This window comes from Megalops cyprinoides, chromosome 11 (assembly GCF_013368585.1).
Source record: "Megalops cyprinoides isolate fMegCyp1 chromosome 11, fMegCyp1.pri, whole genome shotgun sequence".
NCBI classification, from domain to species: Eukaryota; Metazoa; Chordata; class Actinopteri; order Elopiformes; family Megalopidae; genus Megalops; species Megalops cyprinoides.
The window spans coordinates 32,899,485-32,919,469 of record NC_050593.1 but is presented as its reverse complement, the minus strand read 5'-3'; the positions used below and the strand labels follow the sequence as shown (position 1 = coordinate 32,919,469).

At 46.9% G+C, this 19,985-nt stretch overlaps 1 protein-coding gene across 9 annotated transcripts in view; it reads left to right on the top strand.

The window, feature by feature from the left end:
- Nucleotides 1–5,213: 5,213 nt before the first annotated feature.
- LOC118785459 (bromodomain adjacent to zinc finger domain protein 2B-like) overlaps nt 5,214–19,985 on the top strand; it is a 32,465-nt gene continuing 17,693 nt past the window's right edge. For 6 of the 9 annotated variants that reach the window (XM_036540111.1, XM_036540106.1, XM_036540105.1 and 3 more), the window contains exons 1-15: nt 5,214–5,349; nt 9,461–9,649; nt 10,939–11,097; nt 11,629–11,816; nt 12,034–12,246; nt 12,708–13,163; nt 14,215–14,812; nt 15,096–15,377; nt 16,004–16,064; nt 17,398–17,506; nt 17,902–18,003; nt 18,558–18,768; nt 18,865–18,957; nt 19,064–19,125; nt 19,512–19,577. In XM_036540111.1, the coding sequence (XP_036396004.1) occupies nt 5,217–5,349; nt 9,461–9,649; nt 10,939–11,097; nt 11,629–11,816; nt 12,034–12,246; nt 12,708–13,163; nt 14,215–14,812; nt 15,096–15,377; nt 16,004–16,064; nt 17,398–17,506; nt 17,902–18,003; nt 18,558–18,768; nt 18,865–18,957; nt 19,064–19,125; nt 19,512–19,577 (2,922 nt within the window). In that variant the 5' untranslated portion in view covers nt 5,214–5,216. The remainder of the gene's footprint in view (nt 5,350–9,460; nt 9,650–10,938; nt 11,098–11,628; nt 11,817–12,033; nt 12,247–12,707; nt 13,164–14,214; nt 14,813–15,095; nt 15,378–16,003; nt 16,065–17,397; nt 17,507–17,901; nt 18,004–18,557; nt 18,769–18,864; nt 18,958–19,063; nt 19,126–19,511; nt 19,578–19,985) is intronic. The other 3 variants (XM_036540110.1, XM_036540109.1, XM_036540107.1) reach the window with 1 other exon arrangement.

Here is a 19,985-nt window from a genome sequence, read left to right as displayed (position 1 = left end):
GCAGGCTCAGATTTACAGCACTGGACTGGGCCGTCCAGCAGCCCCTGCTCTTAATCCTGTTTGGACAGAGAGGGGCTGCGACTTTTATCTTTGCTTCCGACTTGAAAGCACCTCAGATAGCAGGGAAAATGGAGGCCCGCCACTGCATTTGATGCGCGCGGGGGCCCCCGCTGTTTCGGGCGAGCCGTCGGTTATTTGACTGCTAGTGACAGATCGAGGGAGGAATGAAAAGCCTTGTGTCTCTCTCTGCATGTGTAATTAAAATCTGCAGGGATACATATTTTACAGCTAATGCCTCCAATCGAAGGGCCAGGGGGGAAAGGCGGCAGCCCCTGGAATGTGGCTATGATGAATGTCAGTCCGTATCGGAACATGTGGGATTCCTTTTTTTTCCAGGCCGGCATTCCCGCTGGTGTATCTCATCAAAAGGGAACGATGCCACATTCTACCGAAACAGGGGCTCCCAGTGCTGCGAAAAACAAGTGCACTTTTCCCGCACGCCAGAAGCATTTGTCGTTTTAAACTTTCACCTCATTCATCAGAATTGATTCACCTCCCAATGTCTTCTTTTATTCGCTGTACCCTTTTATGAGATTTCCTACAGTAGATATGAACTAAATTACCTTTTTTTTTTTTTTTTTTTTTACAATGCGGTGATGTCTCTTTCAAAGATATATGCTCCACATCAAAAGGTGACAGCCATGGTTTCTTTTACCTCTTTGTGACTATCAGTAGTTTGAATGTATAAAAGCGGGTTATTATCGTCATAATGTGAAGAGAGGCTGAGTGATTGTAAAGGAGCAGAGGTTGTAGTTGTGACAAGCGAGGCCGCGTAGGAGGGAGAAGATGGTTCTACCAGGTAGCAGACTTGTGGTACAGTTCCTGTAATGTATCAAAAGCACCCCTATGTAATAGAGCCAAAGCAGTCTGAGTGACTGCATGGCCATCTGCCACCCTGACTGTGCCATGAACACTCACACGACACATGGGCACAGTGCACAGCCCTGGTTCTACAGCCAGTAAATGTAAAAAAGCTGTTCTTTTGGTTGCTTCTTTATTTTTATCAGAGTCCGTACCTCGATTCTGAGCTGGCTGTGTGTTGCTGGTAGTCGTTTGCTTATTCTGATATCGAGACACAGGGGTGACATTTTAAACGCTCCCCCTCCCTTCCAGGGAACAGCAGGAGGTGCGATGTCACTTCCTGCCTTGTGAGATCACACAGTTGGCATCCTCGAGCCCGAAACCAGGGCGCGTGGTTTTACTCATCTCCATCAAAAGCGCCACATAAACAACAGAAACGCGGCCAGCGATAGGTGAGCGAACAGGGCTGGGCTCTGGAAGGTCGATTTGTAGGATTTCCTGTGTGCATTTCAGTTCAGATTGCTTCACTCCCGCGCCGCACTGCTGCCCAGGACCTCCTTCACAGTAATAGAGTGAAGTGTGTTTGCGCTGGAGGGTAAAGGTAGTCAGAGTCCTCTGGGTGAGAAAGGGCTCATTGCTTTTATCATGCTGTGTAGCACGGGTTTTACGCCTCTGTGCCGAACCTCTCCCAGTCTGCAGGTTCCACTGGTAGAGGGGTGGGACTGGGAGCAGCCGGAGTGGGTAATGAGCGTCCCGGCGCTGTAGGGAGCGGCGGAGGGGACAGTGCTCGGCGTTTTCGGCGGTGCCTCAGACAGAGGCCTCAGACGACGCTTTTGATGCTCAGGAGAGCCTGACATTTAGATGAACCGCAGTCGCGCGACTGAACTCCTGGTGCACCCGCCAACCTCAAACACTCTCCGGTTTTCCACACTGTCCCCCCATATCAGCCAGCCCCCCCCACGGGGACCTCTTCACAGAACGCAAACAAGGGAGGGGGAAAAAAAACGTCAGAAATGAATTCACTTCATTCCCCGCTCCTGTTTCCCTGCTTCTCACTGGGGAGGCTGGGAGGGCAGACACATCGGCCTCCACTTCTCCTGCCAGGTTTGTCACCCTCTGGAAGGGGCCCTGATTTCGGCCGCCTTTCCCGTCCCCCTCTCCCCCTCTCTCCCTCTCCGTGCCGCGTAGCGTAAACAGAGTGCCGCTGGTATTTGTCCTCTGCAGCAGAAGCCCTCTCTCGTGCGCTGCGTTCAGCGGGATCGAGGGACACTGCTGGGGATTCATGAAGGTAAATAGAAGGTGCCTGTGTCACCAGGCAACCATGCAGAGCGACAGCCGAGGCGAGCGCATGCCTCGAGATTGACTCGCACAAATAACGAGGGGGAGGAAGGGAGGGGGGGGGGGAGGGGCGGGATCCAATCATTGAACCATTAGGGTCAAAGACGTCGAATGTATTCACAGTTATCATTTACCTTATTTATGGAGAATCCAGCGTGTGATAGTTATTCATTTATCTGCTTGTTTCACATACTCATTTAATAAAAAAAAAAATTTAAATAAGAAGAAGAAGGTCGCTGCTCCTGACAAGGAGGTTGAAATGGGGGTTGGGGGGGCGGGCATGGACGCCGGAGCAGGGACGGGCTTGGGAGGCGAGCGCTCTGACTTTGAACGGGGTCGAGGCGTTCCATATAACACAATACGCTTCCTCTCGCCTGCACCTTCCATTAGCTGAAAAGACATTGTGTCCGCACTCTGATTACTGCTGATCCATGCTGATGACTCTGTTGCGGGATTATCGCTGTTAGCATCGGCCATCTGTTACCGTGGCAGATAATAAGGAGCCGGGCAAGACACACGCCGACCAGCCAGCCCCACGAAAAAAAAAAAGGAGCCTCCTCCAAAGCCGCGCGTGTGTGCGGTGGCGGGACATGACGCCTCTCCCCCATAGGCGACGAGGAGAAAGATCCCATGGCATTTCGGTAATCGGTGGCATTTTGAGGTGCGCAACGGCTGCCACAGCCTCGTAAAGAAAAAGAGGGGGGGAAAAAAAAATGGGCGTTGTTTATAACCGCATCAGGCCTTCTGAAGGGACATTACTATTTGCAGCGTGGCAGCTGCATTGTGTTTTGAGTCATATCTGTGGACGTGACTTTGACTCCAGCCGAGTAATGAGTCCTATAAATCATTCAAGGCAATTAGCATAGATTCCGCCTTTCACAGAACCTGCAGCCTGCTGTTTGGAACGGCCGCGCTGTGCGCGCCGCATCGTGCTTGCTGTCAGGGGCCCAAGATTGGTTGCACACCCAAGTCAAATTAATTTAGCTGCTTGCGGAGATTATACAGCATGCCATATACTACTGCTGTGCCATGCTGTTAATTACCTATAAAATCAAGCTAATTCTGATGCTAAACCCATTTTAATTTCTGATAATTAAGTCAGGGTTGGTTTCTTTTAATGCTGAAATGCATTATTATTGTTGTAATCATGGTTGTTGTAGTTATTTTTAAGCACGTTTATTATTTTTTTGTCATTAGATGTATTCGCTGTACGTAATCAATTTGTGGCAGTGTTTAGGAAAACACCTGTTCACTGTACATTCCTGGAAGCTCTCAGCTATTATGAGAGGACAGACGAGCAAAGACAAAAATTTAATTCTGTTTCAAATGTAGCAGAACTGAATTGTACAAGCAGAAATCTGTTTGTTCTTTCTGAAAAATGTGTTTATCGTTTTTTATTTCACAAACAGACCTTGAAATTGCTTAGAAAATGTGTATGGATGTGTGTTGCAAGGGGACTTGGTAGTTATGAGGAGTTGAGCTGCAAACAAAAGATTTAAAGTATGAATCCCAGATATGCCACTTCTGTTGTACCCCTCAGTAAAGTAATTAGATGATTAGATGAGCAAACCTAATCTTGATTTTGGTGTCACTGTTTCATTTCTGAAGGATTTATACGGACGGTATATCTGAAGTCAAATTTGATTGGCTTGATTTGATTTGATCTGACTTAAAGATGAAATTGACAGCCTGAAATAAAAATTCATGTGACCCATACATGCTGTGTGGATGTTAATTACCTTCCATTGTTTCTCTTTCGTTTTCTATTTGCATTCATTTACACTACACCTGCTGTATTCATCATATTTCAAGGTCAGTTTGAGGTTTGCGCACAGGAGCGTTTGGTAGTCACACTGACGTGTTGCTCTCGGTTGCGTGGAAGTGATACTGCTCAGTGTCCCTTGCCTTTTTAAGGAGCATGAGCTTATGTGTGTGTGGTGGAAGTATGAGGGATTAAGACGTGAGCAGACAGGGGGGTGAAACGCAGAGACGAGCCGGCCTCTACGGCTGGAAGGAGCAGCCTCTACAGCGCCGGTCTCCGCGCGGGTTCCGTGTCATTTGCGTCTCATCAGTGTCGTTTCTGGTGAGGGGCTGTCGCTTGATATTCAGCGGGTAGCTTCGTTTCCTAGATTTAATCAGGAATTGGACTCCAGCAGCAGAGGAGAGTCACGGGGGAGATTTAGAAATTGTTTATGGGTAATGATAGAATAACAAAGCTGGGCCTGCAAAGGAGAACGCACAAGCGCGTGCGTGTTAAAGGGGGTTTCAGGTGCGGCTGCGTGTCAGCACCACGATGTAAAACGCAGCAAATAACAGAAAAAAAAAAATACCGAAAAGTACACAAATGAAATTATCATTCTAAAAATATTGCCCAAAATCTTGATTTGGATTGACAGGCAGGCAGCCATCCGTGGCCTGCGTCTGAATTGTGAAGGTTGAGATGACTGTTTGTCATGGCTCTCTGCAGAGCTGTTTATAGGAACACACTGAAGTGTCGGATGACAACATCTCTCGCTGTTCCTACAGCAGTGTTAAGGAATCATACTATTCTTACGGTAAATGTGAGGTGGGACAGATCACTGAAGAAATGTTTCAAAGCCATAATTTGCCTGTTAACAGGGGGCAGTTTTAAGAAGGGCCAGCCTAGCGCGGTGCGTTAGCGTGGCGGTGAGCGAACCTGTAAATCTTGGTGCCTCGCTCCCTGTGTGCGCGCTAGCAGCACCCGTTCTGCCTCTGCACTATTGATTCAGCACATTGGCTGCTTACGTGTATCAAGTAAATAACTACAGCAGATTCCACACCAAGACGCTCCCAGAAAGTGACACTTGAGCGCACCGAAAGAGATGCGTTGGGGGGGCTCATGCATTTTGAAGAAAAGAGGGGGCAACGGCCGGCGCTAAATGGAAATATTGTTCAGGGTAATTCAGATGTGAAAGGGAGAGTCGCAGTGGGGTGTGTGGAGGGAGTATGTGTGTTTTGTCTTCCTGAGCGTGCTGATTGGATTGTGTTTGACAGATATGGAGTCTGGAGAGCGGCTGGCCTCCCCATCGTCTGCCTCCTCCTCCGCTGCCTCCTCCTCTCCGGCCCCTTCCTCCAAGAGCAGCCTCACGCCTGGCCCCACCGCCCTGGGATCCACTCTCACCACCTGTGGTAAGGAGGGAGGGGAAGGAGTGCGCGCAGACACACACACACACACACACACACACACACACACACACTTAATCCTTTAGAAAGAATCACTTGCACAGAAACACAAACCCCATCTACTGTCTCTGAAACAAGCATGCACACAGTCCTGATGTTTACAGCATTGACACGCAAACATGGCATGCATGAGTTTTGTACTAAGACACACAGATGTGTTATACTGCTTTAATCTCACTGGCTGGGTAGGGTCTCTGTCTCATTTACTGTCACGCAAACACACACTGGACATCCGTGCCATGTGACACGCAAACTCTCACCCCCTTGTCCATCTGTGACAAAAGTGACGTAAAACAGTCTACTTGGTCCAAATTAATACTGCAGGAGTATTAATGCAAATAGCTCTTTTGTACTTTAGCCTTAAACTGAAGTGTTTTGATGTAATATTCACCTTTAACTGGGAGCTCTACTTGACTCTTCCCTCTTTTTTTTGAGGCCATTCTAAAAAAAGAAGACCATTTCTCAGTGTTAATTATGTCTGTATCATTAAGCCTGAGAAAGAACCTTTTCCCCCAGCCAGTCTCCCACTTTTTCCCGACAGTTTGGGTGGAAATTGAAAAGCTGTTGCATTAATGAATACCAAACAATTAAAAAGCCCTTTGTAAGATGTGCTCCCGCTCAGATGTCTCTTGACAACCTTTAGCTCCGGTTTAGCCTGCGTGATTTGACATTTCTGTCAGCCGCACAGAAAGTGTGCAGTAGCTAACATCCCCTGTTTTCTCTGAATACTAATTGTGGTCAAAGCCATTATGCAGCGAGCGGCATTGATGCGGAAGCTGTCAGATTACTCTGACCAGAAAATAACATGCAAATTTCCCAAACTGTGATTTGTGATTTATTTTTCCCTTTATCATAAGAAAAGCAGAAAACATTTCCTGCATTTTTTTCCATGCTGTTACAATGAAGAACCCATTAGAGCTTCTCTCATACATATTAATTGTATTCCCCTGCACCATACGTGTGCTCAGATTTTCTAGATAAGCAATTTCGGACGCTGCGTTGAATTAAATGCCGAGAGCACACCAGTAACTGGTGTTACCTAGCGTGTTGTTGCGGGTATGCATATAAAGGCAGTTTCTTTAGAGATTCTTATACCTCTGTGGACTGCATAAAGCCTGCAGTGAAGATATTACATCCCTTATGTTTATCTCTGTCCTTTGTTTCAATGATTGCATTACACGTGTCTAGATACATTTGAGCCCCCATGATATTTACCTTATTAACGCAATAAGCTCAATCACTGATTTCTTCAAAATACTTTTCAAACGGTATATTAAAATAGATTGCCATAGCAGGTTAACGTGTAATTCCTTACGAGCGCAGCTTAGATGTGATATAAAAGGTGGATTGCGGCGTGCAACAACGTGAGAATTTGAGTGGTCTCCATTGAGCAGTCTCTGTGCATACACAGACGAGCTCTCATGTCATGGATGAAGTATGAAGCTAAATGAAAGCAGGGGGCCCATGCGCCCCAGTTCTGTTTGTTGTCAAATCACAGATGCAATTAACATTTGTCTGTTTTGTGAAAATTTTGGATGACTGCAACTTCCGACAAATTAATTCCCTTTTGGCTGCAACCTACACACAAAAAAACCAAGCTTTTAAGGCAGTTCAGTCTGACATAGTGTGAGGTACAGAGAGTATCGTGTAATTTTATATGTCTACTTTGCTCTCCTCCAAAAGTCTGATTTAATTATTCTGCAGCTTGAAGCGCATTAATATTAAAAAGGCATTTGCAGATGTCATTCCCTGTTACTGGGGCTGCAGCTCTATAGAAACGGATGCTGGCCTTTCGGGTAATACTTTTGCTCATTTATCTTTGTATCGGCTGCCCGACTCTCAGAAGCCTGGCTTTAAATATTCCTTTTATTATAATTAGATTCAAAGTGTAGATTTTCCATTTTGTATGTAAACGGGCATGAAGCCAGCACAAAGAGGTCTGTCTGTATCTCCTGAAGAAAAATATCCCGTCCTGTTGGCAATCTCCAGTATTTTTTTTGTGGGTTTTTTTTCCTCTCTCTATTATGCTCTTCACTTGAAGCTGGTCCTTTAGGGTTTGGGATGCATAATTTCATAGGCTGAAATACATTTTTTCAATTTCTAAAAAGATCCATTGTAAAATTAATTAAATGCTTTTTCCTGTCTTATACAGTATATTTATACACCTCTGTGTCTGGTGTGTTAATAACATGGTTAGTTTTAATGAGATGGTATTGTCTCAAGTTTCCTACGTCCTCAGTGCTGTGCATATGAGCTTCCATGCATTAGAAGGCATCCTTTTAATTCTTGTTGACTCAACATCCAGAAACGCATAGTCTTTGGAGATGACTGCCTTTTGATACTTAATACTCTAGCTGGCATTCTTACAAACCCCATGATCACAAGCTTGAGTAACTTTGCAAATGTCAAACTAAATGAAAACAGCATTAAACACCGGTATGCATGGATATACTCCCTGTTTTCAGTTATAATGTGTTGTTTGCTGTTATATTATCGTATATTCCCACGAAAATGTGATTCCCTGCACTGAACTAGCTTGTGTTGTGTTGTGGAGCGTAGGACTCTTTATTGGAATAACCTCTATGCTAAAGATGGATTGGAATGTGTAGATCAGATCAGATCTACTGTGTTCCAGGAAAGGGCCACCACCAGCGGGTCTATTAAGCTCCAGTAGGTTGGTTAATAGGCCAGTAGCAAACCCAGTATCGGACCATAAATGCTCCATTATTGCAGGAAGGAAAGTATGCATAAAATGGGGGGTCTCAGTAAAGGAACACATTCCCCCTTGTTAAGATTTTTACTGGAGAGCTTTGGAGTGTGTTGGCTCATTTGTAGCCAACCACAGTAGCTTGGAAAGTCGAAGTAGGTTTGTAGGCTGGGCCCTCCAGCATTGATCATGGGGAAGATCTCCGCAATCCAGCTTTTTTTGATTCGTTTTTGAAATTCATGTTTTAACTGACACCTTCCTCTTGCACGCGTTTTCTGAGAACTGATGTTCGAAAATAACAACAAAAACTTCAGGAGAGTGAAGGGGTGTGTTTCCTGGATAAACAATAAAATATCACACAATGGCAAATGAGGAGCTGTATTGAGACGTTACATATGGAAATGAGCAAAGACGTGTCTTCCATCTTTGATGTATGTATTTACTTATTATTATGGCATTCTGAGAAACAGATCTGTAGGATGTCATTTTTCACCTCCCTCGCCCATTCTGTGCTTCTCCCAGTCTCGCCGAAATAAATGAAATTTCCTCAGTCATCACTTTTTATGTATGTGTATTACCTGGCACATTGAATGACTGTTGGAACAGCATGTGCAAGCTTTTTCTCCATCTGTGCTACAAAATTGAATTTGCATGAAATATGTTTCCTCACTAATGTATCTGACTGTGTGAGAAGACAATGTGCAGAGCTCGACATGCCAACACAGACTGTTCACATGCACGTTTTATCCAGAAAGCATTTATAATCAAGCCGCAGAAATGGCCTGATGCAGGTGATGATTATGATGAAGTAAACGCCTTTGTTTCCTTAAAGAAATTGACCAGTTCGTAATCGAGCTTATATACTTTAAAATGTCCTGCCACCTTTTATAGAAACTAATGGGTGAAAAGAAGGTTTTGCAATCCAAATTTTCTTTCACAATTAAAACTGTGCTCTTGATCATGTTATGCATTCAGGTTGTATTTACTGCCCTTTTTCCCCTTGATGTTCAGACGCAGACATGGGCACAGGTGGTAAAATATGCATGATACATTCCCCCCTGAACAGAATCCCAGACTCAGAAATCTGTGTCACGTATTTGCGCAAACGTGTTTAAACAGATAGAGCAGAATCATAGGGGCCCTTTCTCCTTTATACCAGCTAATGTCTTTATTGATAATGCATAAAACATTTTCCTACCAGCGAGAGTTTGTTAAGTCTGTGGGGAGATGTTATGATATTAAACTTTAACATACATTACAATGCATTATTTAGCTGCGGTATTTTAGCCACTTGAAGTATCTCCTCTTTAAATAATCCTGGTGCTCCCATCTGTCTTTTCTGTTCTCCAGGACATTTGTTCCGAGCGGCCAGCGATCAACCTTTCAATCTATCCACCGTCTCAAGTGCCTTCCCCATGGTCAATCACCCAGCCTTTGGCCTGTACACTACGAGCTCGGGCCGCTCTGAATTCGGGGGCCTGGGAACCCTCGGAGTGTCAGCAGCCCTGGCAGCTCACCCTCAGCTGGGTGCTTTTCCAGGTACGGGGGCCTGGTGCCCAAAAAAACGATCCCTCTTGAGTGTGAATTTTCAGTAGGAGGAAACTGAACGCTACAGGTCTGAGATGGAGTTAAAAAAAAAAAAAAAGAGCACACGTCCATTAATTGAAATTCAAGTTCTCACCCTGAGATTCAGCTCATGTCATTTTTTGACAAGCTGTCTGTCATTGAACTGACCTGCTTCTGCTGAAACCTGGAAGACTCTGCAGTGGATCTGGGAGAGCTATTTCCATCCCTGCTAGGAATTCAGCACACCAAAGAGACAGCCATCCAGTGGCACCGCCAGTCCGAGTCCCTGTCCTGTGCCCCTGATCACCCGTCCTCTGTTCCTTTGGTCCTTCACTCAGTAGATTTTCTCTGAAGCTTGATTTTGATTGAGGACATCACTGTGACTTAATGAAAATGGGCAGGATGGGTTTGTAAATGTAAATGTAAATGTAAAACGTAAATGTTTAAATATGATGATTATACAGAATAAGGTCGCAAGAGTATTACAAAGACAACGTCTCGCTTTAATTTATGTCATTGTGTTTATCTGTTTATTTCTAATCTTTAGGGAATGTTTGTATGGATTTCAGGTTTTTGTCTTTCTGTGTCACTCAGCACAAACTACTTCATGCAAGCCTTGGTTTTTCTATGTCAGGTTTAGAATAGCGCTTATGTTTTTTCAGCTGTGAAGTGTCCAAAGTATATTTAGCCTGAATATAGAGCAAACCTTCGAGACGAGGTCATATGCCTGTTTTGAATTTGTAATCCTCAACATGTTTATAATAAAAAGTAGAAATGAAAGGCAATGGAATGCAATGGTGATGTGTGCAGATTGCAGTTCAAAGGCATAAACCGTCTCTGAAGCAAGTGATATGTACCATGATTAAATACAGCCCTTTCATATGTTCCCAAGCCTGTGAGCAAAGCACTATTTCAACAGCCAACTGCAGGACAGCCATGTGTAAAAGTATAATTCAACCTTCTTCTCCGTAGCTATACTACTTCAGCAATCCATACTGAAGAGTATTGTTTACTAAGCAGTAAAAACGTAGAGGATAATGCAAATTTTATTGTGGTGCTGTAACCAGCCCCACAACTGTCGTGAAAACTCTTGAATCTATTCTGCCATCTCTCTCTGTCTGTCTCCCCTGTGTGTTAAGATGTGGTGTGGGAGAGTGAGCACAGGAAGCTGTAGTGTAAGGTGTCAAGGGGAGGTGTTAAAGGTGTGTAGGTGATTTATAAAAGGTTCATTTTTACATGTTGCTTCTCCCTCTCTCCCGCAGAGTGGTGGCGAAGCCCTGAGGCTCACGGACGAGGGGCGGCAGCTTTCTTCCCCCCTCTTTTGGGCCTGCCCCCCATGTTTGCGCCTCCGGTACAGAACCACGAGTCCAGCCCCTTCCAGTCCCGTACCCCCAGCACCAATGGCCGAAGCACCACCAAAGGTACGCCCCCCCCCCCCCCCCCCACCTTCCATAAATACTCCCTCTGATTTCTGAATGGAAGCACAAAATATCCAAAAAGAAGAGAAAATGGAAGAAATTCCTTACAGGCAAAGTTATGATATTAAATAGGTTTAAATCAACCCTAGAGGCAAGCGGATGCGATGTAAATGTTTTAATCATTTATGTGAGCAGGTGCTCCCGTTTTTCACAGTGAATATGTTAACAGAGTCCTCTTCGGTGACATAATGAGATTTTTCCTGTTGAGAGTGCTTTCACACCCTCCGAGCAGGTGTTCTTCGCCTGCTCACACAGTAAGCGCGGGCCTTTTTACCGCACGCTCCGAAGCGATGACGTTTACGCCGCGTTCGGTCGCATGCACGTGCGGCTCACCCGCCCACGGTTCTTTGCACATGCGGTGATGTCTCCTTTCAGTTTCAGTCCGCTTGCCGGTTTCGTGTGGCACTGTTATACTGTATCACGGCGTTCGGTTCCGCTGTGGGGGTCAAAGGTCGTTTCTGCTCCCGAACGCAGGGGTGAACGGCGCGGTGAACGGGAGCAGCATGTCCGCCTCCTCCAAGGGGAGCCCGTCCACCACGGCATCCCCGGCACTGGCAGCCTCCGAGCGGATGAAGTCCCCCAGCTCCGGCAGCAGGAGTCACAGAGCCAACCCGGACGGCGGCCAGGTGGCCGAGAAAGCCACCCAGAAAACTAAAGAGAAGGTAGGCAGAGGGCAGCCGGTTTCCTCTGAATACCACCACGCCGGAGGCTCCAGTGAACTGATGTAATGGCACTGTTGAATCATGCGAACGTGTGACCGGTATCGTGCAGGTGGAAGTGATATCTGAGATCCAGACATCTGACGCTTGTGCCGGCGCAGTCTAGCCCGGGATGTTTTGCGTCGGCTTTCTTGGCTGATTGGACCGTTTCCTTTTACAGAAACTGGGCAAGAAGGCGGTGGAGATCTCCAGCAACAGCGACAGTGAATCGGGGTCCTCCTCGGGCACCTCCAGCGAAGGGGTGAGCAGCACCGACTCGGAGGACCTGGGAGAGGACGACGACGATGACGATGACGAAGAGGATGACGATCAGAGCAACGAGAGCGAAGACTCTGACTCCGAGAAGGAAGCGCAAGAGAAGAGGAAGATAAAGGTGAACTATGTTTGTGTTTTCATTTACAGATTTGATGTTGAATTATTTTTGTCAATTGAAAGTACAAAGTAACACCATACCCAGAGAAGAGGAAAAAAATTCTCACTGAGACTAAATCTGTTAGTTTTTGCTCATTACTTTGAGCAGGCTTGTTTTGATCTGAAGCTGCTTTTGGAGAATTACAGAATTACACAGTCTTCGGATGATTTATTTAGCTGTTTGTTTTTCTGAATGTTTTATTTTATTACTTGTACAATGCCAATAACAGTCTCTCTTAACGGTGTGTAAACCTTGTGCAGTATCATGTGGAGAAAGATGGTGTTTTTTGAGGTCTTCACTGTGCTTTTGCTTAATAACCCTCTGTCAGTGACACTGGCAGTACAGTAAAGTCAAAAGTATGCCATTGGTGGATGGCCCTCAAGGTTGCTTCCCTTATTTGCATAACCCCGCCCCCTTCGCAGGTGCTGAGGCGGAATCCCGGCGAAGGGAAGAAGGAAGGGCCGAGAGCTGCAGAGGACAAGGAGCCCCAGGACCGGAGCGGCTGCCAGCCCCACAGCTTCCCCCCCGAGCCCCCTTCCGCCGCCCACCTCCCGCCCCAGTCGCCCCCGCTGCGGCCAGGCCTGCTCCAGGCCACCCCGCACATCTTCCAGAGCTCCAAGCCCAACGAGGAGGCCGCTAAGCAGCAGCACCAGAGCGTCATCCATGCCGTTGGGCTGGCGGCCAGTGCCAAGCCCCTGGCCCTGGTCACCCAGCCCCGCCGAGAGGCCTCGCCCGGCCCCCTCGGGCCCGTGCCCAAACCCTTCTCCCTCTCCCCCTCTCCCAAACCCCCGGCCCCTTCCCCCGACAGCGGGAGGCCGAGCAGCAGGAGTGTGCTGGAGGAGCCCCTCTCACAGATCAATGATTTCAGACTGAAACCGGTGCGTCTGCTGCTCTCCCGCCTCTATTGTTGTCTGGTCCTTCACTCTCAAGTAACAAGACTGTGTGTGTGTATGTAGAATGCGTGGGTGTGTTTATGTCAGCAAGTGTAGGTGGAAAATAGTATAGCAAAATAGATCTTCATGGGAGTTTTTCCTCTAGGAATGTTAGGTGATTTCCTCCCCCATTATTTAATGTGCGGTGCCCATAATTCTGAACATGTACATATTCAATATCTGCAGTTATTCCGTGACTCTCATTGTTTCTGACTTGCCGATTTTAAAAGGTCAGTGGGTTTCGCAGAAACTGAAAATGAAGCGTCTAAGGGCTGTTGTCAGCAGTTTGATTGTGTTTCGGGCAGTGTGGCCAAGTACATGAGTGGAAGTGACAGTGCATTTAGCTTTATTGGAATTACTGCACCAAAGCAGACAAGCAATTAAGTGGGTATTGCTTCAGGAAGCTAGTTGTTATCAAAGGGAATGAATTCTGCTTGTTTTTTATCAATGCAATTATTGTTGAAGAGACCAATACCAGACCTTTTGTGGTTCTAGTGGAGCATTGGCGTATGACAGGGTGGTTGCAAGAAGATTGGTTTTATGTTTAAATCAAGGGAAATCATATGTCAAGATAGACCTCATCATTTGCAGAAATTTGATAAATCTGTGCATATTGTCCGTAGAACATATCCGTCTAATGCATTTTTTACAAAGCCTATGAAAGCATACGGCCGGTCAAACATAACTGTTTAATTATCGGTATAAGTGAAGTGTGACCCATACAACTGAAATTCAATCTCTTATTATAGAAACCAGTCTGAATTTCAGTTTGATGTTTAATGTACACAATGTAAACAAGCTCATTTTCAATGGTAATGGTTCCATTGTGTTATATCCATTGCGCTATATTCAATTATTTCCAACAATAATGATTTGACACGATTGCTAAGAAAATATTAAATATTGTACTTTGCCACCTGCTTTCTCAGTTTGCATTAATGTGAAATGACAGCTACTGTAATTGCATGATTTTTTTTCCTCCTCCTTTCTATTCTAGCCTTTTCTTTCCCAGGAGCTGAAGAAACAGCAGGAGCTCTTCAAAGCCCAGAAAAAGCTTGTGACATCATCGCTGCCCCCTCCCAAACTGTCCCCTCAGACTCAGAGCAGCCACAAGCTCACTCCTCCACACAGCAAGCACTCCAACCTCTTCCTCTCCAACACCCTCCTCGGGCACCATCCCAACGGGGTCATCCAGACCACCATCCAGGAGGCTCCGCTGGCCCTCATCACCAAGCCGCGCGGGCAGCCCAGGACCCCGGAGAAGCCCGTCCTGGTGGTGCCCAGCGCCCCTTTTTCTGCGCCGGTCAACCTGAGCACGGGGCCCAAGAATCTGACGGCCGTGTCCGTGGTCCGGGCGCGGCCCTCTACCTCACCCGGCCGGGCAGACGGGCCGGCGAAGAGCAGGACCCCCAACGCCCCGCCTGGGGCGAAAGGTCTGCCCCAGAGCCACCTGGCCCAGTCCCTGGTGGACCTCTTCCGGGGGACCGAGTCCGACATCCCCAGCAGCAAGGACTCGGACGACTCCGGTGAGGACGACGAGGATGAAGACGACGAGGACGAGGACGAGGACGAGGATTCGGACGACAGCCCATCAGGTCAGTTCCCCACACCGCTCTCACATTGTTGGTTTGACTGCAACAACACTCCCTCACAGTACACATAAAGCTTAGCTCTTCTACACCACAGTTAGAGTATGGCAGCTTTATCATTGCTTTCGCAGTGTTGTTGGAAGGGAGTTTGTGCTTTTGGCAGCAAGGCGCTGACTGGCTCCCAGGTTTGTTTGTGGATTAGAGGGGCAAACGGAAAGCTTCCTCAGACAGCAGTATGCTGGAGTCCTCTGGAGCTCCTCCCCCTCACACACTCCGCTACCCCCCGCAGAGTCAGAAAGCAACCTGGAGAGCAACTCCGACGGCTCCGAGGATGACGCCAGGGACCGTGACGAGATGGAAACCGACACCGAGGGGGACAAGACCCCCCTGAAGCTCACCAAAAGCCCCCCCCTGCCTAACACCTCCGCGAACCACTCGGCCAACTGCTCCCCGCTCAACCTCATCAAGACGCCCAGCACGGCCACACCCACGGCCACCATAGCGACCAACTCTGGCGTCTCAGCCTATCACAGCGCGCCCTTGTCATCCTTCTCCCTCAGCCCCCTGCCAGGTAACCATGGACAGCAGGCAGCCTCATTCTGGTGTCAGCATGACTGCAGCCCTGTCAGAGCCCTTGAAACATGTGACGTGTTCTTTTTAATCTTAATGACAGAATACAATGACAGTGTTTTCTGCCGTATAGAGATGACACACAGGATATACACACCAATGCTAAGTGTGTGTTTCTCACAGCTTAAGTATTTCTTTGCTTTGTCACTCCTGCAAGGACATCTGATCAGGTTAAAGGTTCCTGGGTATATCCATTTCAGGAGACAACTGCAGAAGGAATTTCCTGAGTTGATAAGAAAAAGAAATAAGAACAGAATACTATTACCTGTGTTTTCCTGATATATGCATTAGTCCACATGCACACATGTATAAGATTAGCTGTTTTTGGGTGGGGTTTTTTTCTTTTTTTTTTATTACCTGGATTTCTGACTCAGAATAAAAAGCCAGCAGGAGGATTAAGCCTGTACCTGTGAGGCTGCTCTGATGGAAAGGGATTGGTCAAAGGCAGAGGAGCTTTCATGTCAGAGTTTTATTGGCAGCCGGGCTCAACTTTAATTGGGCAGAAAGTGCACAGGAGCGTGTGGCCGGGCCACGGCACGCACTGACTGAGCGACTGCTGTCTCGCAGGATCCGGGAAGCGAAGGAGGGTGACAGACGAACGAGAGCTGAGGATACCTCTGGAGCTGGGGTACGTGGATGGCACTCAGCCAGTCGGTGTTTTTTGTTTTACTGGTGCATTTATCAATTGAATTGTTACAAAGCACAGGGTAGTTTTTACATTACAATACATCACATTGCATGACATTATTGTCATTTAGTAAACACTTTTTTCCAGAGCGATTCACACAGGTTACGGTTTTTACAGCTGCATATTTTGCTGAGGCAATTGTGGTTTAAGTACCTTGGCCAAGGGTATAGCAGAAGTGCCCCTGCAGGGAATTGAACCAGCAACCTTTTGGTTGCAAGCCCTGCTCCTTACCACTATGTTACATTGCCGCCCTGGGATAAAATTTTTAAAAAAAAATAGGAAACTCAGGGTCAATTGCAGAAAAAAGTGGATAATTAATTCCTGACCCCAGAACCACTTTTAAATTTGACCCCTTCAGATCACATTCAGACAGGTTGATTGGTTGCTTAGAGAGTCAGCCATGTTAAACAGCAGCTAGACAAGCAGTGGCGGGCAAGTCACCAGACTTTCTCTGTCAGAACAGAAGTTCACAGAGCTGTAATCGTCTCCCATGCCTCCCTCGGGCAACAGACTTTTTTATCATAAATGAGTGAGCTCTGCTCGGAGCGCAGGCAGAAAGCACTAGGGGTTAAGCCCTTGTTCAGATCAGATATGCAGACACAAAGACCTGGGGAGAAGGGGGGGTTGGGGGGGCGTCCACAAGAGGGGAGGGGGCCGTGGGAGGGGGGATTCACGGGGGTGGGTGGGGTCAACGTGTTGTGAATTGGGCCCTGATGTTTTATTTTTAATGAATTTCGCCGTTTTATTTTGTCATTCCATTAAGCTGTTGCGCAAACAAACTGTTTTGTTTTACCTGCTACAACCTTTTTTAAATATCCCTTTATCACGTTCGGTTGGATGCCATTCAGATGCATGCCACTTCTGCGGTCGCACCTGCCAAACTTACAATACTCAAGGCAATAACGTTTGCACTTCACTTTACAGCTGAGAATAAGGGGTTATAAAATTGTACAGAAGTGGTAACACCGCAAAGTTGCAATTACCTGAACTTCCCACAGAGAGCGTGGCTCATTACACACAAAGAACAAAGTAACAATTAACACTGAATGTAAGTGGCATCAGAGAAGCACTATAATAATAACGATATTAACAATTACGGCAGTGACAATAATAGTGATGATGATGATGGTAATTACGGTCGCACCGTGCCCCCCAGCGAAGGTGCTCATCTTCAGTTTTAAGCCTAACTAGCGAGTGTGTGTGCTGGTTAGCGGCAGCGTTGTGTTGGGTGGAGGTACGCAGCACCTGAGAGATGAGCTCCGTGTCCCCGCAGGTGGCAGAGGGAGACCCGGATCAGGAACCTGGGCGGACGCCTGCAGGGAGATGTGGCCTACTACGCCCCATGCGGCAAGAAGCTGCGGCAGTACCCGGACGTGGTGAAGGTAACCGAGCACCGCTGCGCCCGAGGGGTCTCACCCGGCGCCACACCTGCTTAGCTCCCAGAGTTAGCGTGTTAGCCTGTTAGCATGTTAGCGGAGCTGAACCATGTGCTGCTAGCTGATGCTTGTGTTAACCTGTATAGTACCTCTTTGCTTATCCTTATCTCTAGTTGCATTTAATTTAGCTGTTGAAAACAAAATCTTCCTCTTAATGATTTGATTATGATGCAAAACTGCAATGTGCAGCTTTCATTGTGCGCTGAACTTGTGATCACATGGTAGATTGCCCTGTATCCCTCAGCTGATGCCTGTAGGTTGCTTTTAGTGTGACGCTTCACAGCCTCTGCCCGGTCGCTGGATATCCTGTCTCACCAAAGCCATTATTTTCTCTTCTGTAGTATCTATCCAGAAATGGAATAAGTGACATCACGCGCGATAATTTTAGCTTCAGTGCAAAAATCAGGGTTGGTGACTTCTATGAAGCCAGAGATGGACCGCAGGTGACTGTTTTTATATCTATTGCCAGTTTTTTTTTTCCCTTAATATCTAGAGCAGAAGTGCAGGGTTCAGCAGTGCAGAGCCACTCCACCAGAACCCCCCCCTCCCCCCCAAAGCAGAGGAGTGTACCCATCAGTTCATGTTGCTCTCCCAGGAAATGATGCAAAGTTACAGTACAAGACAAGTGGATAGTTTTGCAGAAGTAGAGTGAAGTGGTGCAGCACCATGAGCAGAGCTCTTTCTGAGAGGCTGCATCTGCTCCAGTTAAATGACACTAAATATCCACTGATGTTTGCTCTCCTCCTGTCAGTCAGCTTCCTTGTATAAAGGGCAACAGAAACAAGTGAACATAAATAAGAAACGTACAAAATTCAGCTTAAACAATATGAAATCTGTCAAGTGGAAGCAGGAGGGGAAATCTGATTGTATCGAGTGTAATTCTGCCTCAGTGAAAGATGAGAGATCTCACAGTATGTCCTCCTCAGCCTGCTGGGGAGATGTTCGAGCGCTGACGGCAGTGTGTTAACACTGCCGTTTCCTCTGTTTTCTGTTGAAGGGGTTGCAGTGGAGCCTGCTGAAAGAGGAGGAGGTTCTCCCTCGCATCCTGGCCATGGAGGGCCGGCGAGGCCGTCCCCCAAACCCGGAGCGCCAGCAGGCGGGCGACGGCTCCCGGTCCAGGCGCAGGAAGGGGCGGCCCCCCAACGTCGGGGAGGCCGAGATCCCCGGCGCCACCAATGCCAAGCTCCTCCGCAAGCTGGAGGCTCAAGGTGAACAGCACCGCCCTGCTGGTTGTTTCTAAACTGCGCGGTTTCCCCGGTACTTGAAAAATAACCTTAGGTTTCTTTGGCTGTTTTGAATTGCAGAAATCGCCAGGCAGGCGGCTCAGATCAAACTGATGCGCAAACTGGAGAAGCAGGCCCTGGCGCGTGCCGCCAAAGAGGCGAGGAAGCAGCAGGGTACGAAAAAGACCTCCCCGTCACTCTCAGTACAGCTCGGCCTCTGACTCTGAAACCGCAGTTTTACACTTTTCCCACTCTCTCTCTCTCCCCCCCCCTCCTCCAGCCATCATGGCAGCCGAAGAGAAGAGGAAACAGAAAGAACAAATAAAGATTCTGAAGCAGCAGGTCTGTGTCATTGAACGTGTCCTTTCTTTGTTGCCAGGTGATTTGTTTAGCGAGAATAACTGTTCTGCGCAGGGAATCCTTCATCATTTCATTTTACTCTAAACCTTCAAGCAAACAGGCAACATCCCGGGGTCTTTTGTTACAAAGCGAAATCTCAAAAGCAAATCTTTAAATCTCACTAAAGCCCTTTAAAGGAAGATCTCTCTTTTGAACAGAACAATGTGCCTCTCGTTCGTTTGACTGCCATGTTTTTGCTCCCAATTAAAAGATGAACCTCTTCACTGTCCTTGTCCTTTCAAAGAAAATGATGCTAACTTCTAGTCTCTGAATGTCCTTAATGTGCTTTGCAGTATTTTATTCAATTTGCTTGCCTTTTTTTTCCCCAGGAGAAGATCAAACGAATTCAGCAAATCCGAATGGAGAAGGAGCTTAGGGCACAGCAGATCCTGGAGGTATGTCAGAAAAGAGCTTACATTTGGCAGAATCGGTCTGCTGTAGAAACACATGTTTTGGCTTGCTGTTCTGTGTCCACCGTGGACTATTCCAAAATTATATCATTGCATTCTGGGTAATGTCTTGTTCCGATGTAAAATTATGCAAATTGTTAAATTGGTTTTAGTGGATGGCTATTGAATATTAAAGGTCTGTCTTTGCCTCTTCAGACCATGGTTAAATTGTACATAAATGATTCTTTTTTATCAGACAATAGCAACAGTTAAGCATAAGTAGGTGGAGAAAAGCTATTTTCCATACACATACAATTATAGAAGCTCCAAAGTGTTTTAGCAGGCCTAAATCAAATTTGAACTGACACGGTTGGCAAGCCATTCTCAACAGGATTTCTCACAGCTGCTAATCAC